The sequence below is a fragment of the Somniosus microcephalus genome, chromosome 16 (genome assembly GCF_052327205.1).
Source record: "Somniosus microcephalus isolate GS21.2 chromosome 16, FLI_Smic_1.0, whole genome shotgun sequence".
Classification (NCBI taxonomy): Eukaryota; Metazoa; Chordata; class Chondrichthyes; order Squaliformes; family Somniosidae; genus Somniosus; species Somniosus microcephalus.
This window is the reverse complement of record NC_141002.1, coordinates 19,668,648-19,695,227: the sequence shown is the minus strand read 5'-3', so window position 1 is coordinate 19,695,227 and position 26,580 is coordinate 19,668,648. Positions and strand designations below refer to the sequence as shown.

Sequence of the window (26,580 nt, the reverse complement as noted above, 5' to 3'; positions counted from 1 at the left end):
GGGGCCTCGGTTTAACATCTCGTCCGAGAGACGGCACTCCCCCGACAGTGCTGCACTCCCTCAGCACTGCACTGGAGTGTCAGGCCTAGATTTATGTGCTCAAGTCTCTGGAGTGGGGCTTGAACCCACAACCTTCTGACTCAGCGGTGAATGTGCTACCACCGAGCCAGGGCTTGCTTTAGAGGTTCGCTGCAGGACATCTTGTACCAGGCGGCCTATCCGTACCACGGCAAGAATAACCACAGACACAGGCACCTTCTTTATAAAGCAGTCTACTTTATTTCAAGACTAATAAAAAATTCTGAGTAGAAGAATATCAACAGTATAAAAAAAGTACAAAACTGGCTCCATAGATCTCTAATACATTACAAAGTGCATCACTAAAATACATCCTGCTGCACTAAACTAACTCAAGGAGGGAAAGGAGACAGTGGCGTTCTTTGTGGCAGAGAAAAAAAATAAATAAATAATAAATAGAGTGACAGAGGGGAGTAAGCTCAGGCGCAAAAGCCCAGGGAGTGAATTTCAACCCAGCCCTCAAGCTCACATTCAACCAAGAACTGCACAACCAGGGACTTCATGAACCATGCCTGAACAGAAGGCATGCGGTGAGGTGGTTGGCGCAATGTCATGCAGCCTTTCCCAACACGCTCAATACGCGCGCACACAAACCAGTACGAACCAACAAAGTAAAATAATAACAACAGCCCCACAGCAAACATTTTGTGACGATGAACACCAGCGGCTCTGCAGCGAGCATGCTCAGTAGGTAGCGCGGAAACAGGAAGTAAACACCCTGAAGCTTAGCCTCTCCCTCAAAATTTGAAAAAGGGGCACAATTTGGATGGCAGAAGCTAAATTCTGGAAATATTGGGCTCCCTGAAACCTGGCCGCTGTGAGGGTTGCCGCCTGTCGCCTTGACAACTGCTAATAAAATGATATCTCAGCCCAGAAGGTGGCCATTTAGGTGCTTGCTCCTCATTGGGGCTATCTCATTCTAATTGCATTCTTCTGCATTTTTATACAATCATACAGCGCAGAAGGAGGCCATTAGGCCCATTGTGCCAGCTCTTCTGAAAGAGTTGTCCAATTAGTCCCACTCCCCTGCTTTAATTTTCACTACGTGATATCTTTGCAAGAGTGAGCCTCTCATCATCACTGGGCTGTTTCTAGTAGTCAGCTTGCTTTCCTTGTATTTGCACGTTTGCTGCATTAAGTAGAATCAAACAGGCCGACTACTCCATTTGCTCAGCTGCAGAGAAGACCTGTGTTTGATATCAGGCTGGGAGTCTACAGCTGGCCTCAGTACCACTGGGCCGTGGGAACCAATGGGGCGAATTTCATGCCAGGGGGGTTCTCCCGCTTGTCTTCCATAGCTTCCGTGGCTCCTCCATGTGGAGGCTGGAGAAGAGAGGATCAGCCCGCCGGCACTCACCGTCTAGGCTCACACATGAGGAATAACCACGCGGTTGAGGAGCTGGCACTGTGCCTTCAGAAGGAGGCAATATGGCACTGGGGATGGGGGGGGAGGGGAGAGGTGTTTGAACTTTTGTTTGATATGTCAAAACAACGGCAAATCCAGTGGCCAAACACAGCAAACTACGCAAACAGCCGCCCTTAAAGCAAAACGATAGATTCAAAATGGCGGCTTTGACCGCAGACATTTTTCTGCCTTCGTATGTGTGCGAGTTGACTCGGCACAAGAGACACGATTGGCAAATCCTGTTTTCTGAAATGGAGCAAAGTGACAAGACCTGTTTTAGTAACGGTCGGGTTATGCTGAGGAGAGTCTTAAGCACGTTTCCAACCGCACCCCCCCCACCCCGCGGATTGGCCGGGTGGTGGGGGTCAATTTTCGCCCTCAACGCTCGTGCAGTGATCTGGCGGAGCGGGACCGCACGGTAGTTTTAGAGCGCGCTCTGATTCTCATCCCATTGAAATCGCCAGGCGAGCTGAAGGTGAAAATGTATCAAACAAGAGAATCTTTCCTCTGTGGCTGACGGGCCCATCATAAATTGGGGGGGGGGGGGGGTGAAGGTGATTCCACATTATGTGCAAAAACTGCAAGTCTTTTTTGTCCCCCTTTGCGGTTACTTTAGAAAGTGCCAGATAACGTTTTTTTTAAGCCGTTGTTTTTCTCCGCTCCGATTTTCTCAGCTCCCGCCCTGATGGCAGGGTGCAACAGACCGCCCCCCCATCCCTTCCCCCCCCAGCACTCCATTAACTTCCACAACCTCACGCACGAGCCCTGGGCGGGATATTGTACCGCGGGGGGGCACCACAACCCAAAGCCCCCTAATCCTTTTACAATAGCAAAATACTGCGGATGCTGGAAATCTGAAATAACAACAGAAAATGCTGGAAACACTCAGCAGGCCAGGCAGCTTCCGTGGAGAGAGAAACGGAGTCAACGTTTCAGGTCTGGGACCCCTCATCAGAACTGATCCTTTCCTCTTCCAGCGTGCGCACTTTCCAGTGGGATAGTGATCAAAAGCAGGAACTCATGGCTGACCTTAACACAACCCCCCGCCCCCACCCCCAGCAACCGCTTCCTAATTTATAGCAGAAACGGAGGCTAATAGTAACACCCGTACTGGCAACTAGACCGAGACTGGCCACTCAGCAGGGACAGGAGATCAAAACTTGGGTCCTTCCTGGTCCGTCTGGCTCAACTGCTCACTGGGCTAAACTCACTTGAGGCAGAACACAAAGGGACAGCCAGCCAGCTCACAGACAGTCAACACAACCAATGCTTTCTAAACACATGACGGGAGCTAAGTCACATTTTATATTACAACGCTCACTCACTTTCCCAATTTCACTCACTCTGCATGAAAGAAAAATCCATCGATAACTGAATGAAGTAAACCCTAAATAAAAGCACTTTACAGGCGCGCTCTGCTCCACTTAATACGCGTGCAGCTCGTGAAATATTACAACATTTACAGTTTTCTTTTACACATCAAATCAACTGACCCCCCCAGGAAAAATAAAAGAAGGAGAACCGTCAGTCTTTTTGGCAGGTCAGTTCATTTGCAAAGCAATCGTAGTTTGCCCTTTCGGGGCAGTTTTCCGCTCAGTTCATCCTTTTGACAACACATTCTTCCCAATGTATTTTGCCCCATTCAGTCTCTCTCTCTCTCTCTCTCTACCCCACTCTCTGTTTGAATGAGCCAGTTCACCATTCGTCATCTTTCGCAGTGGAGGGGGACTGAACCGCCTGTTGTTCTGGAGCTTCCACCACCCTCTTCTTATTGGCACAGCAGGGCTTGAAGAGGTGAGGGTCAATCAACACCTCTCCAAACCGACCCTTGTAGATGATTCCGCAGCATACTTTTTGCCTGTAGAATAACAAGGGGAAAAGGTTTATACGGGCAGCAAAGACCAGCTGGTCCATCAAGCCCGCCCCACACTCATGATGCCTGGAGCAGCGTGACTAGACACTTCCTACCCCATCTCCTGCACACACACACACGTAATAGAAACATAGAAGATAGGAGCAGGAGTAGGCCATTCGGCCCTTCGAGCCTGCTCCGCCATTCAACGAGATCATGGCTGATCATCCAAACCCTAGCACCCGGTCCCTACACCGACAGCCATCCCACACAAGCCCTATCCCCGTAACCCCATGTATTTAATCCCCCCTAACACTAAGGGTCAATTTTTATCATGGCCAATCAACCTAACCCGCACATCTTTGGACTGTGGGAGGAAACCGGAGCACGCAGTAAAACATCCCAAGGCACTTCGTAGGAGCGCAGTCAGACAAAAATGATTGATACGAGGCCAAAGAAGGAGATATTGGGACAGGTGACCAAAGCTTGTCCAAAGAGGTAGGTTTCAAGGAGCATCTTAAAGGAGGAGAGCGAGGTGGAGAGGCGGAGAGCTTTAGGGAGGGAATTGCAGAACTTAGGGCCCAGACAGCTGAAGGCACGACCGCCAATGGTGAGGCGAAGGTAGCGGGGGTGCGCAAGAGGCCAGAATTGGAGAAGCGCGGTGTTCTCAGAGGGTTGTGGGGCTGGAGGAGGTTACAGAGATAGGGAGGGGGGGCGAGGTCATGGAGGGATTTGAAAACAAGAATGAGAATTTTAAATTCAAGGCGTTGCTGGACTGGGAGCCAATGTAGGTCAACGAGCACAGGGGTGATGGGTGAGTGAACGGGACTTGGTGCGAGCTAGGACACGGGCAGCAGAGTTTTGGATGAGCTCAAGTTTCCGGAGGGTGGAAGACGGGAGGCCGGCCTGGAGAGCATTGGAATAGTTGAGTCTGGAATTAACAAAATCATGGATGAGGGTTTCAGCAGCAGGTGGGTTGAGGCAGGGGCAGAGACGGGCAAAGTTACAGATGTGGAAGTAGGAGGTCTTGGTGATGGAGAAATATAGGATCAGAAGCTCAGCTCAGTGTTAAATAGGATGCCAAGGTTGCGAACAGTCTGTTTCAGCCCGAGCCAGTGGCTGGGGAGGGGGATGGAGTCGGTTTCTAGGGAACGGAGTTTGTGACAAGTACCATAGACAATAGCTTCGGTCTTCCCAATGTTTAATTGGTGGACATTCTGGCTCACCCAAGACTGCAGTGGTTCAAGAATAAAACCCCATCAACATCTTGAGTACATAATCTAGGCTGAGGGAGTGCTGCATTGTTGGAGGTGCCGGCTTTCAGATGAGATGTTAAATTGAGGCGCTCTCTGCCCTCTTACGTGGATGTAAAAGATCCCATAGCAATATTTTGAAGAGGAGCAGGGGAGTTCTCCCCAGTGTCCTGGCCCCAATATTTTTCCCTCAACCAACATCACTAAAAAACAGATTATCTGGTCATTATCACATTGCTGTGATAACACAACCTCAAGACGTCCCAAAGCGCTTTACAGCCAATGAAGTACTTTTTGAAGTGTGGTCATTGTTGTAATGTAGGAAACGCGGCAGCCAATTTGCACACAGCAAGCTCCCACAACCAGCAGTGAGATAAATGACCAGATAATCTGTTTGAGGTGTTGGTTGAGGGATAAATGTTGGCCAGGACACTTTGAAATAGTGCCATGGGATCTTTTACGTCCACCCGAGAGGGCAGACAGGGCCTCGGTTTAACATCCATTTCAAAAAGCTTCCATTTCCAGCTCTAAACACAGCTTGTTCAATAAAATTCCAATCAGCTGTCTGTGATAAGTTACGGATGGGAGCAGTGTAGAAAATGGACAGTACGTGCTTACTCTACCTTTTCCAGTACGTGAGGTCTAAGAAGGAGAAGACAGGCACCCTGTTGGATCCGGAAGCTATCTCTGCATCGGAGCCCTCATCCGAGTGGTTACTGTAGCAGGGGGACTGTGCGGGAGACACACTGGATGTGGTACTGTGGGCATCAGAGTCTGCAGTCAAGCAAGAAAGTCATTACAATTAGTAGATCGACGGTTGCTAAAATGATTAGGAGCATATTTTAACACTACCAATGCATCAAACCCCAATCTGCTCCATTTACTTAAATTTATAAACTTGCAGGAACATAGGAACAGGAGTAGACATTTCAGCCCCTTGAGCCTGTTCTGCCATTCAGTTAAATCATGGCTGATGTATTTTAACTCCATTTACCCGCCTTGGTTCTATAATCCTTAATACCCTTGCCTAACAAAAATCTATCAGTGGCCAAATCTTCTCCTGCACCCTCCCCCTCCCCCCCACCCCGCTTACTTTCAGCAAACTGCGCCCCCTCCCCCAATTCTGTTTAATGTACAAAAAGCTTTCTTTCGTGCATAGTTACTGCAACAGATACACTAAAACACGGGCTGTACGGTGACGGAGTCTTCACCAAAACCTAGATATCCTTCAGAATGCTCAGCTTCTCGGCTGTTTTGGCAGTGTTGTTCGTCACTTTTCTTATTTAGTGTGCTGGTGCCAATACACAATAGGAAAAATTGTTTCATAGGTCACACAGCACAGGAGCCGATTCGGGCCATGCTGGCTATTTGAAAGGGCTTAGTCCCGCTTCCCTGCTCTTTCCCCATAGCCCTGCAAATGTATCCTTTTCTTGTTGGAGACGATCATTACCTGGCATTTATGTGCCATGAATGGTAGCTGCCAATTCTCAGCCCAAGTCTGGATGGTATCCAGATCCTGGAGCTGTGAATCAACACTGCAAAATCATCAGTCAACTGCCCACTCCTGACTTTATGATGGTGGAGAAGACCATCGATGAAGCAGCTGAAGCAAGGACATGGCCCAAGAAACACAGGCAGCCGATGTCCTGGGGCTGAGATACTTTTCATCAGACAGATGCAAGTGAAGGTACTGAATTATTCGCAGATATGTCAGCACGTTCTGTACCAGACTGTCTGAAAACGGCATTTTCAGTAGGAGAAGGTCATTGAATGAGCTGGAGAATGAAACAATATTGCAACACGCAGATACTTACTCTGACGTTTGAGCTCTTTCTGGATTTTGCTGATCTGACTGGCTTTTATTCTGCTCCCAGTGAGAGATTTTGCCTTTTTGGGCTTCAATGCTGTCTTCAAACTTGGTCCTGCTCGAACGTCAACCACCTGCAAGACACAACAGGTCCACGCAACGAGTTACTGCTGCCCGTACTGCCGAGACCTCTACCCCAGCCAATGCTGGGAAACTGACAGTAGGACAACCTGGTTGTTGTATCTTCACACTCTCCTCTTGGGGAGGATAGTGCGAAGCAGTAGAAGGATTCACAAACTGATTAATAATCTGACAGGGTGAAATTGTTATTGTTTTCGTATCTTCACATGCTTCCCTTGGAAATTCCTGGTGGAAATGTTTAACATTCATTTTTTAATTTTATTCACGGCCTACTCTTAATTCAAAGCTGCTTATTTCAAATGATCTGATAATTCAATTTTTTTTAAACACCAAATCCCCACTGTGCTGTTATTTACGTTGCTCGAATCAGATTATTGGATATTTTTCTGAGCACAAAAAATGACATTAAATTATCAGTAGACTGTATATATATGTGTGTGTGTGTGTGTGTGTGTACACTCAGACACATGATTGCACACACACACACAGTGCGCAAAGTGCATGCATACACACACAATGTGCACACACACACACACACACACAGTTCCAATCTGTTCAGCTACTATCGGACAGTGTGAAGATAACATTGCACTAAGTCTATTACCCGGCTGTTCCATTTTGCAGCACCAATTCCCCCACTCGCCCCTGTCACTTTACTTACATGATTCCAGTTCTTCTTGGAACCCACAGGGAGCTTCTTCCACCGTTTCACCAGCAGCACACAGGCATTGCAGATCTCTCCCGAGCGGGCTTCATTCAACCTTTGAGAGATGCAAACACCACGAGAGAATAATGAGCGATGAATCTGACCTGACCGGGCGCGCCCATAAAAAGATTATGATTTTTTTTGTTGATGTTTTTTTTGAGGGGGGGTTTCCCCCCGTCCTTACCCAAAGCAGCTCTGAAAGTCCTTCTCGTAGCGCTTGCTGTCAGTGAATCGTGAACTCGAGGACTTGGCCCTGCAGATGCAGCAGCCATCCAAACTCCGGTACATCTTAGGCTTGTGGAAGCCGAACATCTTCTGGCCAATTTAAAACCAAACACACGACCTGTAAACAGGAGAGTTGAGCCATTTACACTTGAAACATGAAACTGTGGCTGGTGCCAGGAAAAGTGACTTCAAATTGAACCATCACCAACTTCAGTGCCTGGTTGAGGCCTCGTGTTTAATGTAAACTAGGGAACTCAACACAGAGCACAACTACTGCATGACAGACCTGCAGAACTGCCTCACAGGCTGCGCGTGTTGACCAAAAGCGCGTCATTGGACAGTCAATTGCCCCCGTCTTACCATAAAGAAAGGCTTGCATTTCTATAGCGCCTTTCACGACCTCAGTACGAATCTGGTCATTATCTCATTGTTGTTTGTGGGATCTTGCTGTGTGCAAATTGTCTGCCGCATTTCCTACATTACAACAGTGACTACACTTCAAAAGTACTTCATTGGCTGTAAAGTGCTTTGGGACATCCTGAGGTTGTGAAAACTCAACCTTCAATGCAAAAGCTTCAAAATAGGTGGGACTAGGAAGCAAAGTTTAAATGACCCCCTCCCTGCTGAGGTTCCTGCTTATTGCTGGGACAGAGCACCACACTATCTACCAGAGCTGTAAGGTCATGGGAGTACCATCAGCTCCCAGACAACACAATACCCTGATATGGGCACTGTTTCTTGGTCATCGCTGGGCATTTATTGCCCATCCTTAGTTGCCCTGAGAAGGTGGGCCTTCTTGTAAGTTGTGTGGCTTGCTAGGTCACTTCATTTAAGAGTCAACCACGTTGGTATGGAACTGGAGTCACATGTAAGTCAGACCAGGTAAGGTTTCCTTTTTTTTAACAATAATCCGACAGCTTCGTGGTCACTTTGCTGATACCAGCTTCTTATTTCTCTAGCTAACAGCACTGTGGGAGCACCTTCACCACACGGACTGCAGCGGTTCAAGAAGGCGGCTCACCGCCACCTTCTCAGGGCAACCAAGGTTGGACAATAAATGCCGGCCTTGCCAGCGATGACCACATCCAGAGAACAGTGAAACAGGTCACTATTGTAGTGTATGTACCTCGAAGAAGGAACTATATTCTGCAGCCCCTGTATACTGCAGTACCAGTAGTGACCACCCCTGTATATAAGCCTGTGTAGTAACTTTGTATAGTAGTTCCAGTTTTGTCTCCATTCAGTAAACACCTGTTATAACCAACTTCTGCAGTCCGTGTCTCAATTACACACGGACATTACATTGGCGATGAACAGATCCGAACTTACCTACAGTTCTGCACCACCTCACGGGGATCCATCCCTGAAGCGAATTTATTAGAGGTCGAAGCCAGGAGGAAGAAATCCAAAAAGAAAAAAAAACAAACAGAAGAAACGGGCGTCGACCGTGGGCAACTGCCCTCTGATTCATCGAATTCGAAGGTTTGCAGGAGAGGCTGTCGAGAGCTGGGCTTGGTTATCCAGTCTATGGTGTTCCAGCTAATCGGGCTGGTGGCAGGTAGTACACTGATCCTTCCTGGGCTGCGGCGGACTAGAGCTCGATTGGGTGGCTTTTCAACGGGGCCGAGCAGCGTTGTCGGGAAGAGGAGAGAGAGAGAGGGTGGAGCACACAGGGCGCGGCCGGTGCTACGAAGCCGGGCAGCGTACAGCCCCGAGAAGAGGGAGGAAAGTGTCCCATAGGGTCTGCTCTGACGACGGGAACAGTAATTAAAATAAAAGAAAAAGAAATTAGAAGCGCAGAAAGCCGCGAGGAGCTGCAGTTTGCCACGGGGACAGCGGAGAGCGGCGTTGGCAGCAGCGCGGGGGGGAAGCACGCGAAGACCATAGGGCGTCGCCATCAAGGCATAAAAACGCCAGCAACAGCGCTGGCAGCAGCGGAAAAGACAGAAAGCGCGGGAGGCGCCATCTTAATCCAGTGGGGAAGAAGGCAAAGCGCGGGAGGCGCCATTTTGTTCAATCGAGGAAGAAGGCAAAGCGCAGGAGGCGCCATCTTAGATCTCCAAGATGCCGAAGACTGGCAATATCACTGCCTTCGATAATGCAATAGAAGACTGGACCACGTATGTGGAAAGAGTCGAAGTATATTGCAAGGCAAATGAAGTAGCCGATGAGAAAAAGGCATCGGTACTACTAAACTTAATGGGCGCAAGAACGTACGGCCTATTGCGGAACCTGATCACTCCAGTCAAACCGATGGAGAAGAGTTTTAACGAAATTGTTCATATCCAACAGGAACACCTAAATCCTACACCACTGCTGATAGCAGAAAGATTTAAATTCCACAAGAGAAATCAGCATTAAGATGAGAGCAATGCTGATTACCTTACGGAACTACGCAAGCTATCAAAGCACTGCCAGTTCGGAGCAGGACTGGCAGAGACCCTACGGGACAAATTTGTCTGTGGACTCCTGAGTGAAGGAACCCAGAAGAGGTTACTCTCAGAGAAAGAGCTGATGCTAGATAAGGCTTTCAGCGTGGCAGTATCGTACGAAGCAGCAGCAAGGGGAGCTGCGGAAATACAGCAAAAGCCACAGGAATACGGCACCCATGAAATGACACGGGGATTTGAAAATGGTTATCGCTGCGGCAGAACCCATGACCAGAAGGACTGCTGGTCTAAGGACAAAACATGCAGGCAATGCGGAAAGATGGGACACATTGCACGAGTTTGCAGGTCCGGGAAGAAGACTAACGACAACAAAAAGACTACTAAGGAAAAGTACAGGAAAGTACAAAAGATGACGGACAGTAGTTCCGAAGACCAGAAGAGCGATAGTGAATCCGGGAACAAGAGACTAAGCTGTCTCAAACTACACAACGTAATCACAAAAGAGGATCACCGAACCATTTGGGTAACCCTCACGATAGCAGGGTCGCAAGTCAAAATGGAATTGGATACAGGCTCAGCTCTGACCATCATGAATCGACGAGACTACGAGCGGCTATTCTCACACATACCCTTGAAAGACACATCCATTGTCTTGAAGACATATACGGGGCAGAAAGTATACCGCAGAGGGAAAATAAGGGTGCCTGTCGAATACAACGGCAAGGAAATACAGAAATTGTATCTGTACATACTGCAAGATGGTGGACCACCGTTATTGGGACGTGAATGGATCAGAAAGATAAGTTTAGACTGGCACTCCATTCAGGCACTGACTGTGGCTGGTAAAAAGGATGACGACGTCACACCTGGACGATTGTCAAAAATCTTGGCTAACGCTAAAGAGGTATTTCAACAAGAACTGGGAACTCTTAAAGGCGTAACCGCCTCAATAAAAATAGGAGAGAATGCAATTCCCAAGTTTTTCAAAGCAAGACCGGTACCGTATGCAATTCGCCCTGCCGTCGAGGCAGAGCTGGAGAATCTGGAGAATGCAGGCGTGTTAACTAAGGTAGACTGGAGCGAGTGGGCGACTCCCATCGTTCCTGTCATGAAGAAAATGTTAAACAATAAGTCTGAGGAGCCAAGGAAGGTTCGCATCTGTGGGGACTTCAAGGTGACTGTGAACCCAGTCCTTCACACAGTACAGTATCCTCTTCCGAAGATAGAAGATATCTTCGCCTCACTATCTGGAGGGAAACGTTTTACAAAAATTGACCTAGCGCAAGCATATTTGCAGATGGAGGTTGAAGAATCCTCTAGGAAATATCTCACGATAAACACTCACAAAGGTCTTTACCAGTATAATCGACTGGTATTCGGCAAAGAGCGATGGAACAAGTCCTGCAAGGGATTCCGGGGACTCAGTGTTATTTGGACGACATCCTAGTGACAGGTGAAAATGACAGTGAACACCTTGCCAACCTAGAGCAGGTGCTCACTAGACTAAGAGAACATGGGCTACGAGCCAATCGCCCCAAGTGCGAGTTTTTTCAGAAACAAATATCGTATTGTGGCCACGTGATTGATGAAGAGGGGTTACATAAGTCCCCTGACAAAATTGAAGCGGTAGTTAAGGCTCCAGCGCCTGAAAATGTGTCGCAACTGAGGTCATTCCTCGGATTGGTGAATTACTACCATAAGTTTTTGCCGAATTTGTCCACAATTCTGCACCCACTGAACGCCCTGCTACAAACTGGAGTAGCATTGAAATGGAGCGATGAATGTAAGCGGGCCTTTCAGAAGTGTAAAGGCCTGATCACTTCAAGAGAAGTATTGGCTCACTACAACCCATCACTACCGATAAGACTGGCGTGTGATGCGTCTCCCTACGGCGTTGGAGCGGTACTGTCACATAAATCCCTTGATGGTTCAGAGAGGCCGATAGCTTTTGCGTCACGCTCGTTAACTTCAGCCGAGCGTAACTACGCCCAGATTGACAGAGAGGCCCTCAGCCTGGTGTGGGGGGTGAAGAAGTTCAATCACTACCTGCACGGACAGAAATTTACTCTACTAACTGATCATCAACCTCTTGTCTCCATTTTCAACCCTAAGAAGGGCATCCCGATAATGACAGCACAACGGCTACAGAGGTGGTCCCTTTTCCTAGGGGCACACCAATATGACATCGAGTACAAAGGAACTAAACAGCATGGGAATGCTGATGGATTGTCGCGCCTACCGTTGCCGACGGTGGAAGAAGCACCTGCAGTGGATCCTGTGGAGATATTCCACTCGACCATAGTCGAATGTCTACCTGTGACAAATGCAAACATAGAAAAGGAAACACGAAATGACCCGACACTCTCCAGGGTCTATGATTTAATGGTGAAGGGATGGCCAGCACATGGCGAACCACTATTGCCAGCATTCTCGCCGAGAAGAGAACAGCTGTCAGTGTGCCGAGGAACCTTGATGTGTGGATCCAGAGTAGTAATTCCACCCAAATTGAAGGATAGAGTGCTCAATGAGCTTCATGAGGGTCATCTGGGAGGGGTAAAAATGAAGAACTTAGCCAGAGCGTTTGTGTGGTGGCCGGGAATCGATAGAGAAATCGAAGAGATGACCAAGAGCTGTACAGGATGCCAGAAGGTCCAAAACGCCCCACCACAAGCCCCTCTACATCCATGGGAGTGGCCCTCGTCTCCATGGCAAAGGGTACACATTGATTTTGCTGGTCCATTTATGGACTTGATGTTTTTAATTGCGGTGGATGCACATTCAAAGTGGCCAGAGGTAATAAAAATGTCCTCAACCACCACAGAAAAAACTATCACAGTCTTACGAATCATATTCGCCAGAAATGGGCTGCCTGAACAGATTTGCTCCGACAATGGACCACAGTTTGTGTCTGAAGAGTTCCGGAGGTTCTTAAAGAACAATGGTGTTAAGCATTACACATCCGCCCCATATCATCCAGCCACCAATGGATTGGCTGAGAGGTTCGTTCAAACATTCAAGAAGGCTATCAAGGCAATGTGTAATGAAGAAATACCCCTACAACACAAGGTGGATAACTTCTTGTTTGCCTACCGGAATGCGACACATGCGGTTACCAACCAAACTCCAGCCATGATGTTCTTCAATCGAAGACTAAGATGCCGCTTGGATTTGGTTAAGCCAAACATCAGAAGAGATGTGGAGAACAGGCAGTTTCAGAATATGAATGAAAGGCCAACCAGGAGTTTCAAGATAGGTCAACCAGTTTTGGCCCGGGACTACCGCACAGAGAAATGGCAGCCAGGAACGATCTGCACACGGCAAGGACCTCTAATGTATACCGTGGACGTTGGAGAGAGCATTGTAAGACGCCATGCTGACCAGATTCTAGAGTCACTGAAAAACGTCAAATCTACACCACGATCCTATACACCTGGTGATGAAACCGAAGTACCAATTGCATCTACCTCAGAATCGGTGATATTGGAAGCAGACGAACCAACCAACGACGTTGATCCCGAATCAACTTTGCCAGAAGAACCTGATACCCCAAAGATGCGTTATCCGGACAGAATCAGGAAGCCTCCTCAAAGACTGAATTTATAATTGATTAACTTCAGCTAATTTATATAGCAACTGTAATTGTAAATATGTTATTTAATTATTAATCGAATGTTATGTACTGTTTAGCTAAAAGGGGAGAATTGTAGTGTATGTACCTTGAAGAAGGAACTATATTCTGCAGCCCCTGTATACTGCAGTACCAGTAGTGACCACCCCTGTATATAAGCCTGTGTAGTAACTTTGTATAGTAGTTCCAGTTTTGTCTCCATTCAGTAAACACCTGTTATAACCAACTTCTGCAGTCCGTGTCTCAATTACACATGGACATTACAACTATAATATTCAGTTAACCACCCTAGGGGTGTGCAGCTCAAAGTGCTATGTCTTAACACAACAAGGAAGGGCAGAGTCTATAATTGCACTCTTCTCCATTCAAGTGAATAGATTATGGTAGTACTGAAATCTCACTGTACAGAAATGCCCACAGGCCAGCCTCCAGTATAATTCACATCAAGGCAGTAGAGGCCAATTCATTAAATATATTCAAGAAGGAGTTAGATATATTTCTTAAGGCTAAAGGGATCAAGGGATATGGAGAGAAGGCAGGGACAGGGTACTGAATTTGGATGATCAGCCATGATCTCATTGAATGGCGGAGTAGGCTCGAGGGGCCGAATGGCCTACTCCTGCTCCTATCTTCTATGTATCACATTTTGCCAATATCTTACTGGCGACACAGTCTGTGAATGATGCACAATGGGCCATTTAAAAAAAAACGTTAGTTTATTTCAATCAATCTGACGACAGCCGACACCAGAATCTGAGCCAAAATCCCCTGTAACCAGATAATGGGTTAGTTAGAACAGAATTGCATGCACTGACAGCAAAACAGTACCTAGAATACTGCCGTAAAACACACACACACCCAATCATGTGAACACATACAGGTGCACAGGCATACACACACACACACACAGGTCCCAAAGCGCTTTACAGCCAATGAAGTACTTTTGAAGTGTAGTCACTGTTGTACTGCAGGAAACGCGGTAGCCAATTTGCGCACAGCAAGCTCCCACAAATATAAATGAAATAAATGGCCAGACAATCTGTTTCAGTGGCGTTGCTTGAGGGATAAATGTTGGCCACAGAACTGGGCACAGCGCCGCCGAGCGATAGAACAGGAACATCGGTCAGGATCCCCCTCTTGGGTCGTTGTCCAGTGTGAATGTCCGGGGAGTACCTGGAGTCTGTCGCATCACTGGGTGACCTCTGTGACTGGTCGGTGTCCTTTGACCCCTTCTGATTTCATTTCCATTTGATTTAAGCGTCTCGTTTATGTTCCTGTTACATTTGTTGTTGAAAATATGAGTTTGGGGGAGCCATCCCATCCTGCTGATGAGGCACAAAGTCCAGTGGCATGGTCCAGTGGCATGGTACCAGACCAGTGGTTATGACACTGGAACTAGTAAGCTAGAGAAGTGGGAGTTCAAATCCCACCATAGTGAATTTGATTTTTTTTTAAATCTGGAAATAAAAATTGGTATCAGTTAAAAGTGACCATGAAATCCTACTGGTTCACTAAGGAAACTTGCCGTCCTTTCCCGGTCTGGCCTATATGTGACTCCAGTCCCACATCAACATGGTTGACCTTGCCCTCTGAAGTGGACGAGCAAGCCACTCAATTGTATCAACCTCAGGGCTACAAGGGATGGGCAGTCAATGCCAGCCTTGCTGGCGATGCCCACATCTCGAGAATGAATAACAAAATGCTGATATTACCTGATGAATCACTGATATTACCTGATGAATCGTGCCTAAATTACCCTATCCAAAATAGGGTAGATGTAATAACTATTTCTTCTGGTGGGGGAATTCTCCCTGGTGACCTGGCCGATAGTTATCTCAATGAAAATCACTATAACTCAGATTATCTGGTCATTACATAGGATCTACTGCCATTCGGCTCAACCAGTCCATGCCAGCATTTATGCTCCACTCGAGCCTCCTCCTGTCTTTCCTCATCTAACTCTATCAGCATAACCCTCTATTCCCTTCTCCCTCGTATGCTTATCTAGCCTCCCCTTAAATGCTATTCTATACTATTCGCTTCAACTACTCCCTGTGGTAGCGAGTTCCACATTCTCACCACTCTCTGGGTAAAGAATTTTCTTCTGAATTCCCGATTTGATTTCTTGGTGACTATCTTATATTGATGGCCTCTAGTTTTGCTCTTCTCCACTCTCTGGGTAAAATTATCTATTCTACCACCGATGTTAAGCTGACTGGTCTACAGTTCCCTGGATACGTTCGATCTCCCTTTTTAAATATAGGTATAACGTTAGCTATCCGCCAGTCCTCTGGCACTACACCTTGTTCTAACGAATTATTAAATATGTGTAATGGTGCCTCTGCTATTTCTTCCCTAGATTATTTTAAAATGCGTGGATGCAATCCGTCTGGACCAGGGGTTTTATCCTCTTTGAGGATTAGTTTATTTAATATTTCTCCTCTTTTTATTTTAAATGCGGTTACAGTATATCATTTCTAATCTCATCTTCTGATGTCATGTTCACCTTTTCTGTCTCTCTGGTAAATACTAAAGCAAAATACTATTGCCATTTCGCTATCACTGCCTGTGATTTTATCCTGTCCACCCCTTAGTGGCTCTATTCCCATCCTGACTTTCCTTTTTTATTTGCCTGTAAAATATTTTACTCATTTGTTTTATTTCCTTGATAATTTAATTCCATAGTTCCTCTTTGCCTTCCTAACTTTTTTTTGACTTCTCTCCTAATCTCTTCGTATTCTCTCTTGTCATGCTCTCCCCTGCTGTCCATGTACTTAGTGTACGCCTCTTTCCTTACCCTCAATTTTTCCCTAATGTCTTTATTCATCCATGGTGTCTCAATCGTGTTTAGTCTGTTCTTGTTTTTTAGCGGAATATATTTTTCCTGGACTCTGTTGAACACCGTTTTAAATGTTTGCTGTTCTACATCATTGTTTGCCAATATTGTTGTCCATTTTATTTTCTCAAGTTCTATTCTCAGCCCCTCAAAATCAGCTTTTCTCCAATCTATTACCTTGGTCTTTGTCAAGCTTATGTCCTTCACAATTATTACTGTAAACCGTTTTGTATTTTGGCTATTATTGCCGAGATGTTCCCCTACTTTTATTTCTCTTATCTGCTCTGGTTCATTCCCCATTACTAGATCCAGTAGCGAATCCTCCCTTGTTGGACTTCTTACATACCGGGTTAGAAAGGAGTCCTGTACACATTGTAGGAACGCCATCCCTTTTGCCTACTTCTTCTGGCCAACTAATTTCAGGGTAGTTCAAATCCCCCATGATTATTACTTTTACTCATTTCACTCATTTGTTTGCGTATTTCTTCCTTCACCTCCCTTCCACTATTAGGTGGTCGACCACCCCTATTAGTGTGATTGATCCTTCATTATCTTTTATCTCCATCCACATGGATTCTATTTGTCTTACTGATGGCTGTGTCTCTTTTTTCTACTGCCATTAAGTTATCTCTAATAAGTACAGCTACTCCACCTCCCCTTTTTCCCTCTCTATCTTTTCTAAATATGTTATACCCGGCAATGTTTAATTCCCAGTCCTGATTTTTCTGTAGTGACTATCTCATTGCTGTTTGTGGGAGCTTGCTGTGCGCAAATTGGACGCATTTCCTACAACAGTGACTACACTTCAAAAGCACTTTATTCACTGTAAAGCACGTTGGGACATCCTGAGGTCATGAAAGGCGCTTTCTTCTATAATCTAAATCATGTTTTCAGGTTCTGTTCTTTCTTACGTCATGATGGTGCTGACTGCCTTAAAGGAGTCTCCAAAATATGACCTGCAGGCCACAAGTGGCCTGGAGCTCGAGCAATACCCCGGATCTCATTCACTGTTATATACTTATTTCACGGTTTGTCCTGTTTTAATTTTGTGGTTCTGAAGGTTTATTAAGAGCTGTTTTTAGTGCTGTTACCTCACTGGTTGATATATCCTAAATCTGTTACTATCAGCCGCTGGAAATAGAGGAAAATTAATTAGAATATGGATTTAGACTTTACATGTTCTTCCTTTATCTATCCCAAAGATCTGGTCTGTCAGAGAGTGTGACCTGGGGGCAGGTTTAATAGCAACAGGTGTTCCTACAAATTCGTGAATAATCAATCGTCACAGCTTCAACACGGAAGACGCTGAGAAGAAGCTCAAGCTCCCCCCCCCCTCCTATTCCTCTGAATGTAGGCTCTTGCTGGGGTATGCATCTACATGGAAGCAGTTCTGGTCTTCACACTAATAAAGAGGATATGGAGACACTGAAGAAACTGCAGGAAGGATTGAGCAGGCTGGGGCTCTTTCCTCTGGAAAAGAGAGGACCAAGAGCAGACCTGATCGAGGGCTTTAAAATTATGAAGGGGTTTGATAGGGTGGAGTGGAGAAATTGTTTCCACTTGTCGGAGAGTCCAGAACAAGGGGGTTTAAATATAAGATAGTCACTCACAGATCAAATAAAGAATTTAGGAGGAATCTCTTTACAGAGAGTTGTGAGAATGTGGAACTCACTGCCATGTGGAGTGGTTGAAACAGAAAGCATTGATGTATTTAAACGGATGTTTGATGCATGCATGAGGGAGAAGGGAACAGAGCGAGAAGGGGGCAGGGTGGGATACCGGCATAGGCCAGTTGGGCCAAATGGCCAGTTTCTGTGCTGTAGATTCTATGCAATTCTATGTATTGATACTCATTCAAAAAGCCCCTCTTCATCAGTGAACCTGGACAATGAGTGCTGATAGGCCAATGTTATCACTAGGCTTGCTCATCTTAGCATTGATAGCAACACAGGAATTGCTAGACGAAGACAGACCACGGTCCATCTAGTTCGCCTTTTACCATCCTGATAGTCGCATGATACAATAATGGAGTTGTTGACTAATCATAGCTGAAGTCCTAATGATAACACTGTCAATAACAACATGCATTTATATAGCACCTTTAACATAGTAAAATGCCCCGCGGCACTTCACAGGAGCGTAATCAGAGAAAAATCGACACCGAGCCAAACAAGGAGATATTAGGGCAGGTGACCCACAGCCTGGTCAAAGAGGTTGGTTTGAAGTAGCCTCTTAAAGGACAGGTGGAGAGGCAGAGAGGCCTGGGGAGGGATTTTCAGTGTTCAGGGCCTATATGGCTGAAGGCACAGCCGCCAATGAAGGGGTGAAAGAAGTGGGAGAATTGGAGGAGCGCAGAGATCTCAGAGGGTTGTCGGGCTGAAGGAGGTCACAGAGCTCGGGAGGGGCGAGGCCACAAGGGAACTGAACACAAGGACGAGAATTTTAAAATCGAGACATCGGTAGACCAGGAGCCAATGTAGGTCAGCAATCATATAGCGCAGGAGGCCATTCGGGCCATGCTGGCTCTTTGGTAGAGCTATCCAATTAGTCCCACTCCCTCTGCTCTTTCCCCATAGTCGTGCAAAATTTTCCTCTTCAAGTACATATCCAATTCCCTTTTGAAAGTTACTATTGAATCTTCTTTCACCACCCTTTCAGGCAGGGCATTCCAGATCATAACAACTGGCTGTGTAAAACAATTTCTCCTCATCTCCCCTCTGGTTCTTTTGCCAATTATCTTAAATCCCTGCTCTCTGGTTACCGACCCACCCACCAGTGGAAACAGTTTCTCCTTATTTACTCTTTCACAATCTTTCATAATTTTGAACAGTCCCTTGAGATACTCTTAAAACATTTTGAAGGATGCGCTAGGGTGTCAGGCACTCAGCTACCAAAACAAAATGGGTTGCTTAAAAAAAACAGAACATGAAGGAAACGCTCTCTGCAGGTCCGGAGAGGGGTAGGGTTAATGTTTCAGGTCGATGGCCTTTCGTCTGTTTAGTGAGGACGAAAATACTAACGTAGTCGAATCATTTAAGACCCATCAATGCTGAACTCCAAACTCGACACCTACGCTTTACAAAAACAGGAGAAGCCTTTCATTTAAACCCAACCTGCATTGCAAATACTCCCCATCCCTCCCTGTGGATCCTGTCCATTTCGGTTGCGTATTTCAGGAGCTGAAAGGAAATTGACTTCCCTGGCCGAAACTGGCCAAATTCCGTGCAGCCTCCTCAGCGACACAACAAATGCTACCCGCGTTCCCTAAATGTGTGCAGTGTATGCTCGTTCAAAAAAAAACAAATCCTCATTTAAACCATTTTCTCCTCCGTGCAATATTGCAGTCGGTGGCTCGGACGTGTCTGGGAGGTGGGTCGAATCGCACGCTGCTTGTTGTTGTTTGGTGTGTGTTTTAATTGCACGGACAAGCCTTTCTTCTCCTCCTCCTCTCCTGTACACGCTGCGATACCTAAAACATGGCCCACCCGAAACCCAACACTTTCCCTTTTTTTTTTAAAAGGGACATTTATCAACAATCCCCGGCAGCAACACCGTTTCACCGGAAATTATAAAACACAGACAGCGGATCAACGAAATGAAAAGTAAATCGCCTCTGCTCCGATGCCTACACGAAATGTGTGTGTGTATATATATAAATATATTTAAGAAGAATTAGCAATAAAATGTACGGACGATTTAACGTAGAAAAAATGTCACTTATAATTAAAACATGTTGCTGAAAGGCTAAATATTTCCGAATGGGGAATGATTACATTAAAAAAAAAACGTCAAATCCAACACATGAGTCGATGCGAAAATAAATTGAAAGACGAATTTCTGGATCGATAGACGTAGCGAGACGCTCCATGTGTGATGGGCTGAGAGAGGATCCACGCTGCTCTTTGTTTTCAGTGTCAGGCGTGCTTGCTGCCTACGTGCAGCACCACCTCCCCACACTGGGAGACATCTCCCGAACAAAAACAGCATCTAGCAGCGTTCCTCCTTTCACCCACTTCAATTCCACATCGCCACTTGACCGTCCCCATCTCTCCCTCTTCCCCCCCTCAAAAAAATAAGTCTCGGAATGAAAGAAAACGGCCTGTGGAGTTGCTTGGATGAAGTTCATATGACGCCATCATCACAAAAAATATGAATCGAGACTTGCAAGAAAAAAAAGCGTTCAAAGTTCTTAAAACATAAGAATTGCAACAACAACAACAACAAAAACCCCAAAAATGTGCAATAAATTCTTAACCTGATGAGAATTATTTAATGAACCAGGAACAAGTAACTCGTGTCGCAGAGACGATCACCCAGTGTGGATGTGTGCACGCTGCAGATTGGGGGGGGGGGAGGTTGAAAAGAAATGGGGGAAAATCCTTTGCAAGTTCGCAGATAAAAGTTGAAATCAGCAAACTTTTGAGGGGAGCTGCGGGGAGAATGGAACGTTGTGTCAGATCGTTTAGAATCAGGACGCGTGTAACAACCGGAAAAAATCCGGGAAAGGTTCGATATTCGAACGCGGTGCGCGCCCACGTTCTAATCCCGGCTCATTGTTGCAAGCAAAGATGTGCAACAAGATCAAAAAAAGTTTACAACAAAATATATATATATACGCACGTTGCCAGTCGAATATAACCAGATCAGACACAGATTACTAATCATATTATCTTGTAAATATGTTACATTAAGAAAATGCACTCACCAACACAACGTGAACTTCACTTTCTTTTTACAACCTCGTTGTTGATGTAGGTAAAACCACTGCTTTGCTTTTTTGGTAAGGGGGGGGGGGCGGTGTTAGTTACGTTCCGCGCACGCGTATTTGCACGCCTTTGCAATCTCTTGAATCAAGCTCATTTGCATCGGGACGATGATGTCAGTTTTAAAGCCAAATAAGGGAAGAGAGGAACGCGGGAAATGCGACCGTCCCCCCTGACGTCACAGGATGTTTGGACTGTACATGGAAAGAGGAAGGAGTGACTGCTTAGAAGTCTGCTTCAGTCGCAGTTCATGTGCAGAACTTGTAGAATTCTAAAAGCCCGGCAAACAGATGCTAAACTGGGAGCTGCTTGTTTGGGAAAAAAGAGTATGCACAGCTCAGCATCAAAGTCTAAATGCGTCAGGTCACCTCACATGCGTCAGTGTGGGGGTACAGTAGAGGGCTCCCCACTAACTGTCCACAACAACAAATGCATGAGGGGAGGGGGCGTTTAAGAGAAGGAAGAGGGGCGACAGTGCCACATAAAGCCAGGAAACTGTGGGTTCAATGGGTTGTCAACTGATCCAGCCACCCGTGAGTGTTATGAATTTGAGTTTTATTTCCCTCGGTAGTCGGAATCTTCCTTCAGACATGGGAGGCGAAGCTCGACGATGTGAAAATTCATTGTGCTTTTTTGGGGACTGGGAGAAACTTCAAAGATCCCCCCCCCCACCCCCCCCCCCACAAGAGGTGTACTTTTTTTTTAAAAAGCTAACTTTAAAGGGATGAAGGCAGTGCTTAAAGAAAGAACTGCATTTGTATATATATACCTCCGAGCATCCCAAAGCTCTGTACAGCCAATTATGCACATTTGAAGTGTAGTCACTGTTGTAATGTAGGTAACGCAACAGCCAATTTGCACACAGCGAGGTCCCACAAACAGCAATGTGATAATGACCAGATCATTTTTTTTAGTGATGTTGATTGAGGGATAAATATTGGCCAGGACACTGGGGATAACTCCTCTGCTCTTAATAATAGTGCCTATGGGATCTTTTACATCACCTGAGAGAGCAGATGGGGCCTCGATTTAACATCTCATCTGAAAGACGGCACCTTTGATAGTGCAGCCCTCAGTACTGCACTGGAGTGTCAGCCTACACTTTTGTGCTCAAGTCTCTGGAGTGGGACTTGAAGTCACAACCTTCTGACTCAGAGGCAAGGGTGCTACCAACTGAGCCACTATACTATAATTAGCAATCTCATAGTAAAGGATCCTCTGGGACAGTGATCATAATATGATAGAATTCCACATTAAGTTTGAGAGTGACTTGCCTAAGTCCAAAACTAGAGTCTTAAACTTAAATAAAGGCAATTACAGAGGTATGAGGGGCGAGTTGGCTAAGGTAGATTGGAAAAATAGATTAAAAGGTATGGCGGTAGATAAGCAGTGGCTAGCAGTTAATGAAATATTTCATAATTCTCAACAAAAATACATTCCATTGAGAAACAAAAACTCCACGGGAAAATTGATCCAACTAAAGAAGTTAAGGATAGCATTAGATTGAAAGAAGAAGTTTATAATGTTGCAAAGAATAATAGTAAGCCTGAGGATTGGGAGAGTTTCATAAACCAGCAAAGGTTGACCAAAATATTGATAAAAAGGGAAAAAATAGAGTATGAGTGAAAACTAGCAAGAAATATAAAAGCAGATGTAAGAGCTTCTACAAGTATGTAAAAAGGAAGAGAGTAGCAAAAGTAAATGTTGGTCCCTTAGAGGCTGAAACAGGAGAAATGATTATGGGGAATAAGGAAATGGCAGAAACGTTAAACAAATATTTTGTATCTGTCTTCACAGTAGAAGACACAAAAAGCATACCAAAAATGGTGGGGAACCAAGGGTATAATGAGGGTGAGGAACTTAATGTAATTAATATAAGTAGAGAAAAAGTACTAGAGAAACTAATGGGACTAAAAGCTAACAAATCCCCTGGACCTGACGGCCTACATCCTAGGGTTCTAAAAGAGGTGGCTGAGGAGATAGTGTTTGCATTGGTTTTGATCTTCCAAAATTCCCTAGATTCTAGAATGGTCCCACCGGATTGGAAAGTCGCAAATGTAACACCACTATTCAAGAAAGGAAGGAGAGAAAAAAACAGGGAACTACAGGCCAGTTAGCCTGACATCAGTCGTTGGGGAAATGCTGGAATCCATTGTTAAGGAGGTGGTATCAGGGGACTTAGAAAATCATAACATGATTAGGCAGAGTCAACATGGTTTTATGAAAGGGAAATCGTGTTTGACAAATTTATTAGAGTTTTTTGAGGATGTAACTAGCAGGGTAGATAAAGGGGAGCCAGTGAATGTAGTATATTTGGATTTCCAAAAGGCACTCGGTAAGGTGCCACATAAAAGTTTATTACACAAGATTAGGGTTCATGGGGTTGGGGGTAATATAGTAGCATGGATAGAGGATTGGTTAACAGACAAAAAACAGAGCAGGGATGAACGGATCTTTTTCAGGTTGGCAGGCTGTAACTAGTGGGGTGAAACATAGAAACATAGAAGACAGGAGCAGGAGTAGGCCACTCGGCTCCTCGAGCCTGCTCCGCCATTCAATGAGATCATGGCTGATCATTCAAATTCAGTACCCTGTCCCTGCCTTCTCCCCATATCCCTTTAGCCTTAAGAAATATATCCAACTCTTTCTTGAATATATTTAATGAACTGGCCTCCACCACCCTCTGTGGCAGAGAATTCCACAGGTTCACCACTCTCTGGGTGAAGACATTCCTCCTCATTTCAGTCCTAAATGGCTTACCTCTTATCCTTAGACTATGACCCCTGGTTCTGGACTCCCCGGCCATCAGAAACATCCTTCCTGCATCTAGTCTGTCCAGGCCTGACAGAATTTTATAGGTTTCGATGAGATCCCCTCTCAATCTTCTAAACTCCAGTGAGTATAAGCCCAATCGACACAATCTCTCCTCATACGTCATTCCTGCCATCCCAGGTATCAGCCTGGTGAATCTTCGCTGCACTCCCTCTGTAGTGTATGTACTTTGCAGAAGGAACTATATTCTGCAGCCCCTGTATACTGCAGTACCAGTAGTGACCACCCCTATATATAAGCCTGTGTAGTAACTTTGCATAGTAGTTCCAGTTTTGTCTCCACTCACTAAAGACCTGTTGTAACCAACTCCTGCAGTTCGTGTCTCAATTACACACGGACATAATACTGGTGACGAGCAGATCCGAACTTGCCTACAGTTCTGCACCACCTCATGGGGATCCATCCCTGAAGCGAAGTTGTTAGAGGTCGAGGCCAGAAGGAAGAAAGAAAAAAAAACAAACAGAATAAACGGGCGTCGACCGTGGGCAACCGCCTCTGATTCATCGGAGTTGAAGATTTGCAGGAGAGGCTGTCGAGAGCGGGGCTTGGTTATCCTGTCTATGGTGTTCCAGCTAATCGGGCTGGTGGCAGGTAGTACACTGATCCTTCCTGGGCTGCGGCGGGCTAGAGCTCGATCGGGTGGCTTTTCAATGGGGCCGAGCAGCGTTGTCAGGAAGAGGAGAGAGAGAGAGAGGGTGGAGCACACAGGGCGCGGCCGGTGCTACGAAGCCGGGCAGCGTACAGACCCGAGAAGAGGGAGGAAAGTGTCCCGTAGGGTTGCTCTGACGACGGGAAAATAAAAGAAATTAGAAGCGTAGAAAGCCGCGAGGAGCTGCAGTTTGCCACGGGAACCGCGGAGAGCGGCGTTAGCAGCAGCGCGGGGGGAAGTGCGCGAAGACCATAGGGCGTCGCCATCAAGGCATAAAAACGCCAGCAACAGCGCTAGCAGCAGCGGAGAAGACGGAAAGCGCGGGAGGCGTCATCTTAATCCAGCAGGGAAGAAGGCAAAGCGCGGGAGGCGCCATTTTGTTAAATCGGGGAAGAAGGCAAAGCGCGGGAGGCACCATCTTAGATTTCCAAGATGCCGAAGATTGGCAATATCACTGCCTTCGATAATGCAATAGAAGACTGGACCACATATGTGGAAAGAGTCAAAGTATATTGCAAGGCAAACGAAGTAGCCGATGAGAAAAAGGCATCAGTACTACTAAACTTAATGGGCGCAAGAACGTACGGCCTATTGCAGAACCTGATCACTCCAGCCAAACCGATGGCGAAGAGTTTTAACGAAATTGTTGATATCCTACAGGAACACCTAAATCCTACACCACTGCTGATAGCAGAAAGATTTAAATTCCACAGGAGAAATCAGCATAAAGATGAGAGCAATGCTGATTACCTTACGGAATTACGCAAGCTATCAAAGCACTGCCAGTTCGGAGCAGGACTGACAGATACTCTACGGGACAAATTTGTCTGTGGACTCCTGAGTGAGGGAACCCAGAAGAGGTTACTCTCAGAGAAAGAGCTGACGCTAGATAAGGCTTTCAGCGTGGCAGTATCGTACGAAGCAGCAGCAAGGGGAGCTGCGGAAATACAGCAAAAGCCACAGGAATACGGCACCCACGAAATGACACGGGGATTTGAAAAATGTTATCGCTGCGGCAGAACAACCCATGACCAGAAGGACTGCTGGTCCAAGGACAAAATATGCAGGCAATGCGGAAAGATGGGACACATTGCATGAGTTTGCAGGTCTGGGAAGAAGACTAACGACAACAAAAAGGCTACTAAGGAACAGTACAGGAAAGTACAAAAGATGATGGACAGTAGTTCCGAAGACCAGAAGAGCGATAGTGAATCTGGGAACAAGAGACTAAGCTGTCTCAAACTTCACAACGTAATCGTAAAAGAGGATCACCGAACCATTTGGGTCACCCTCACGGTAGCAGGGTCCCAAGTCAAAATGCAATTGGATACAGGATCAGCCCTGACCATCATGAATCGACGAGACTACGAGCGGCTATTCTCACACATACCCTTGAAAGAGACATCCATTGTCTTGAAGACGTATACGGGGCAGAAAGTATACCCCAGAGGGAAAATAAGGGTGCCTGTCGAATACAATGGCAAGGAAATACAGAAATTGTATCTGTACACACTGCAAGATGGTGGAACACCGTTATTGGGACATGAATGGATCAGAAAGATAAGTTTAGACTGGCACTCCATTCAGGCACTGACGGTGGCTGGTAAAAAGGATGACGACGTCACACCTGGTCGATTGTCAAAAATCTTAGCTAACGCCAAAGAGGTATTTCAACAAGAACTGGGAACTCTTAAAGGCGTAACCGCCTCGATAAAAATAGAAGAGAATGCAATTCCCAAGTTTTTCAAAGCAAGACCGGTACTGTATGCAATTCGCCCAGCCGTCGAGGCAGAGCTGGAGAATCTGGAGAATGCAGGCGTGTTATCTAAGGTAGACTGGAGTGAGTGGGCGACATCCATCGTTCCTGTCATGAAGAAAATGTTAAACAATAAGTCTGAGGAGCCAAGGAAGGTTCGCATCTGTGGGGACTTCAAGGTAACGGCAAACCCAGTCCTTCACACAGTACAATATCCTCTCCTGAAGATAGAAGATATTTTCGCCTCACTATCTGGAGG

At 46.0% G+C, this 26,580-nt stretch overlaps 1 protein-coding gene across 1 annotated transcript; it reads right to left on the bottom strand.

Annotated features, from left to right (window-relative positions):
* Positions 1-254: 254 nt before the first annotated feature.
* On the bottom strand, positions 255-21,119 carry sinhcaf (SIN3-HDAC complex associated factor). The gene is made up of 6 exons (XM_086008634.1): positions 21,027-21,119; positions 7,427-7,585; positions 7,198-7,297; positions 6,403-6,529; positions 5,212-5,362; positions 255-3,341 (listed from the first exon to the last, which is right to left on the bottom strand). The coding sequence occupies exons 2-6, from the start codon at positions 7,552-7,554 to the stop codon at positions 3,179-3,181; spliced, it is 669 nt and encodes a 222-aa protein (XP_085864760.1). The 5' UTR covers positions 7,555-7,585; positions 21,027-21,119; the 3' UTR covers positions 255-3,178.
* Between the last annotated feature and the right edge of the window lie 5,461 nt (positions 21,120-26,580).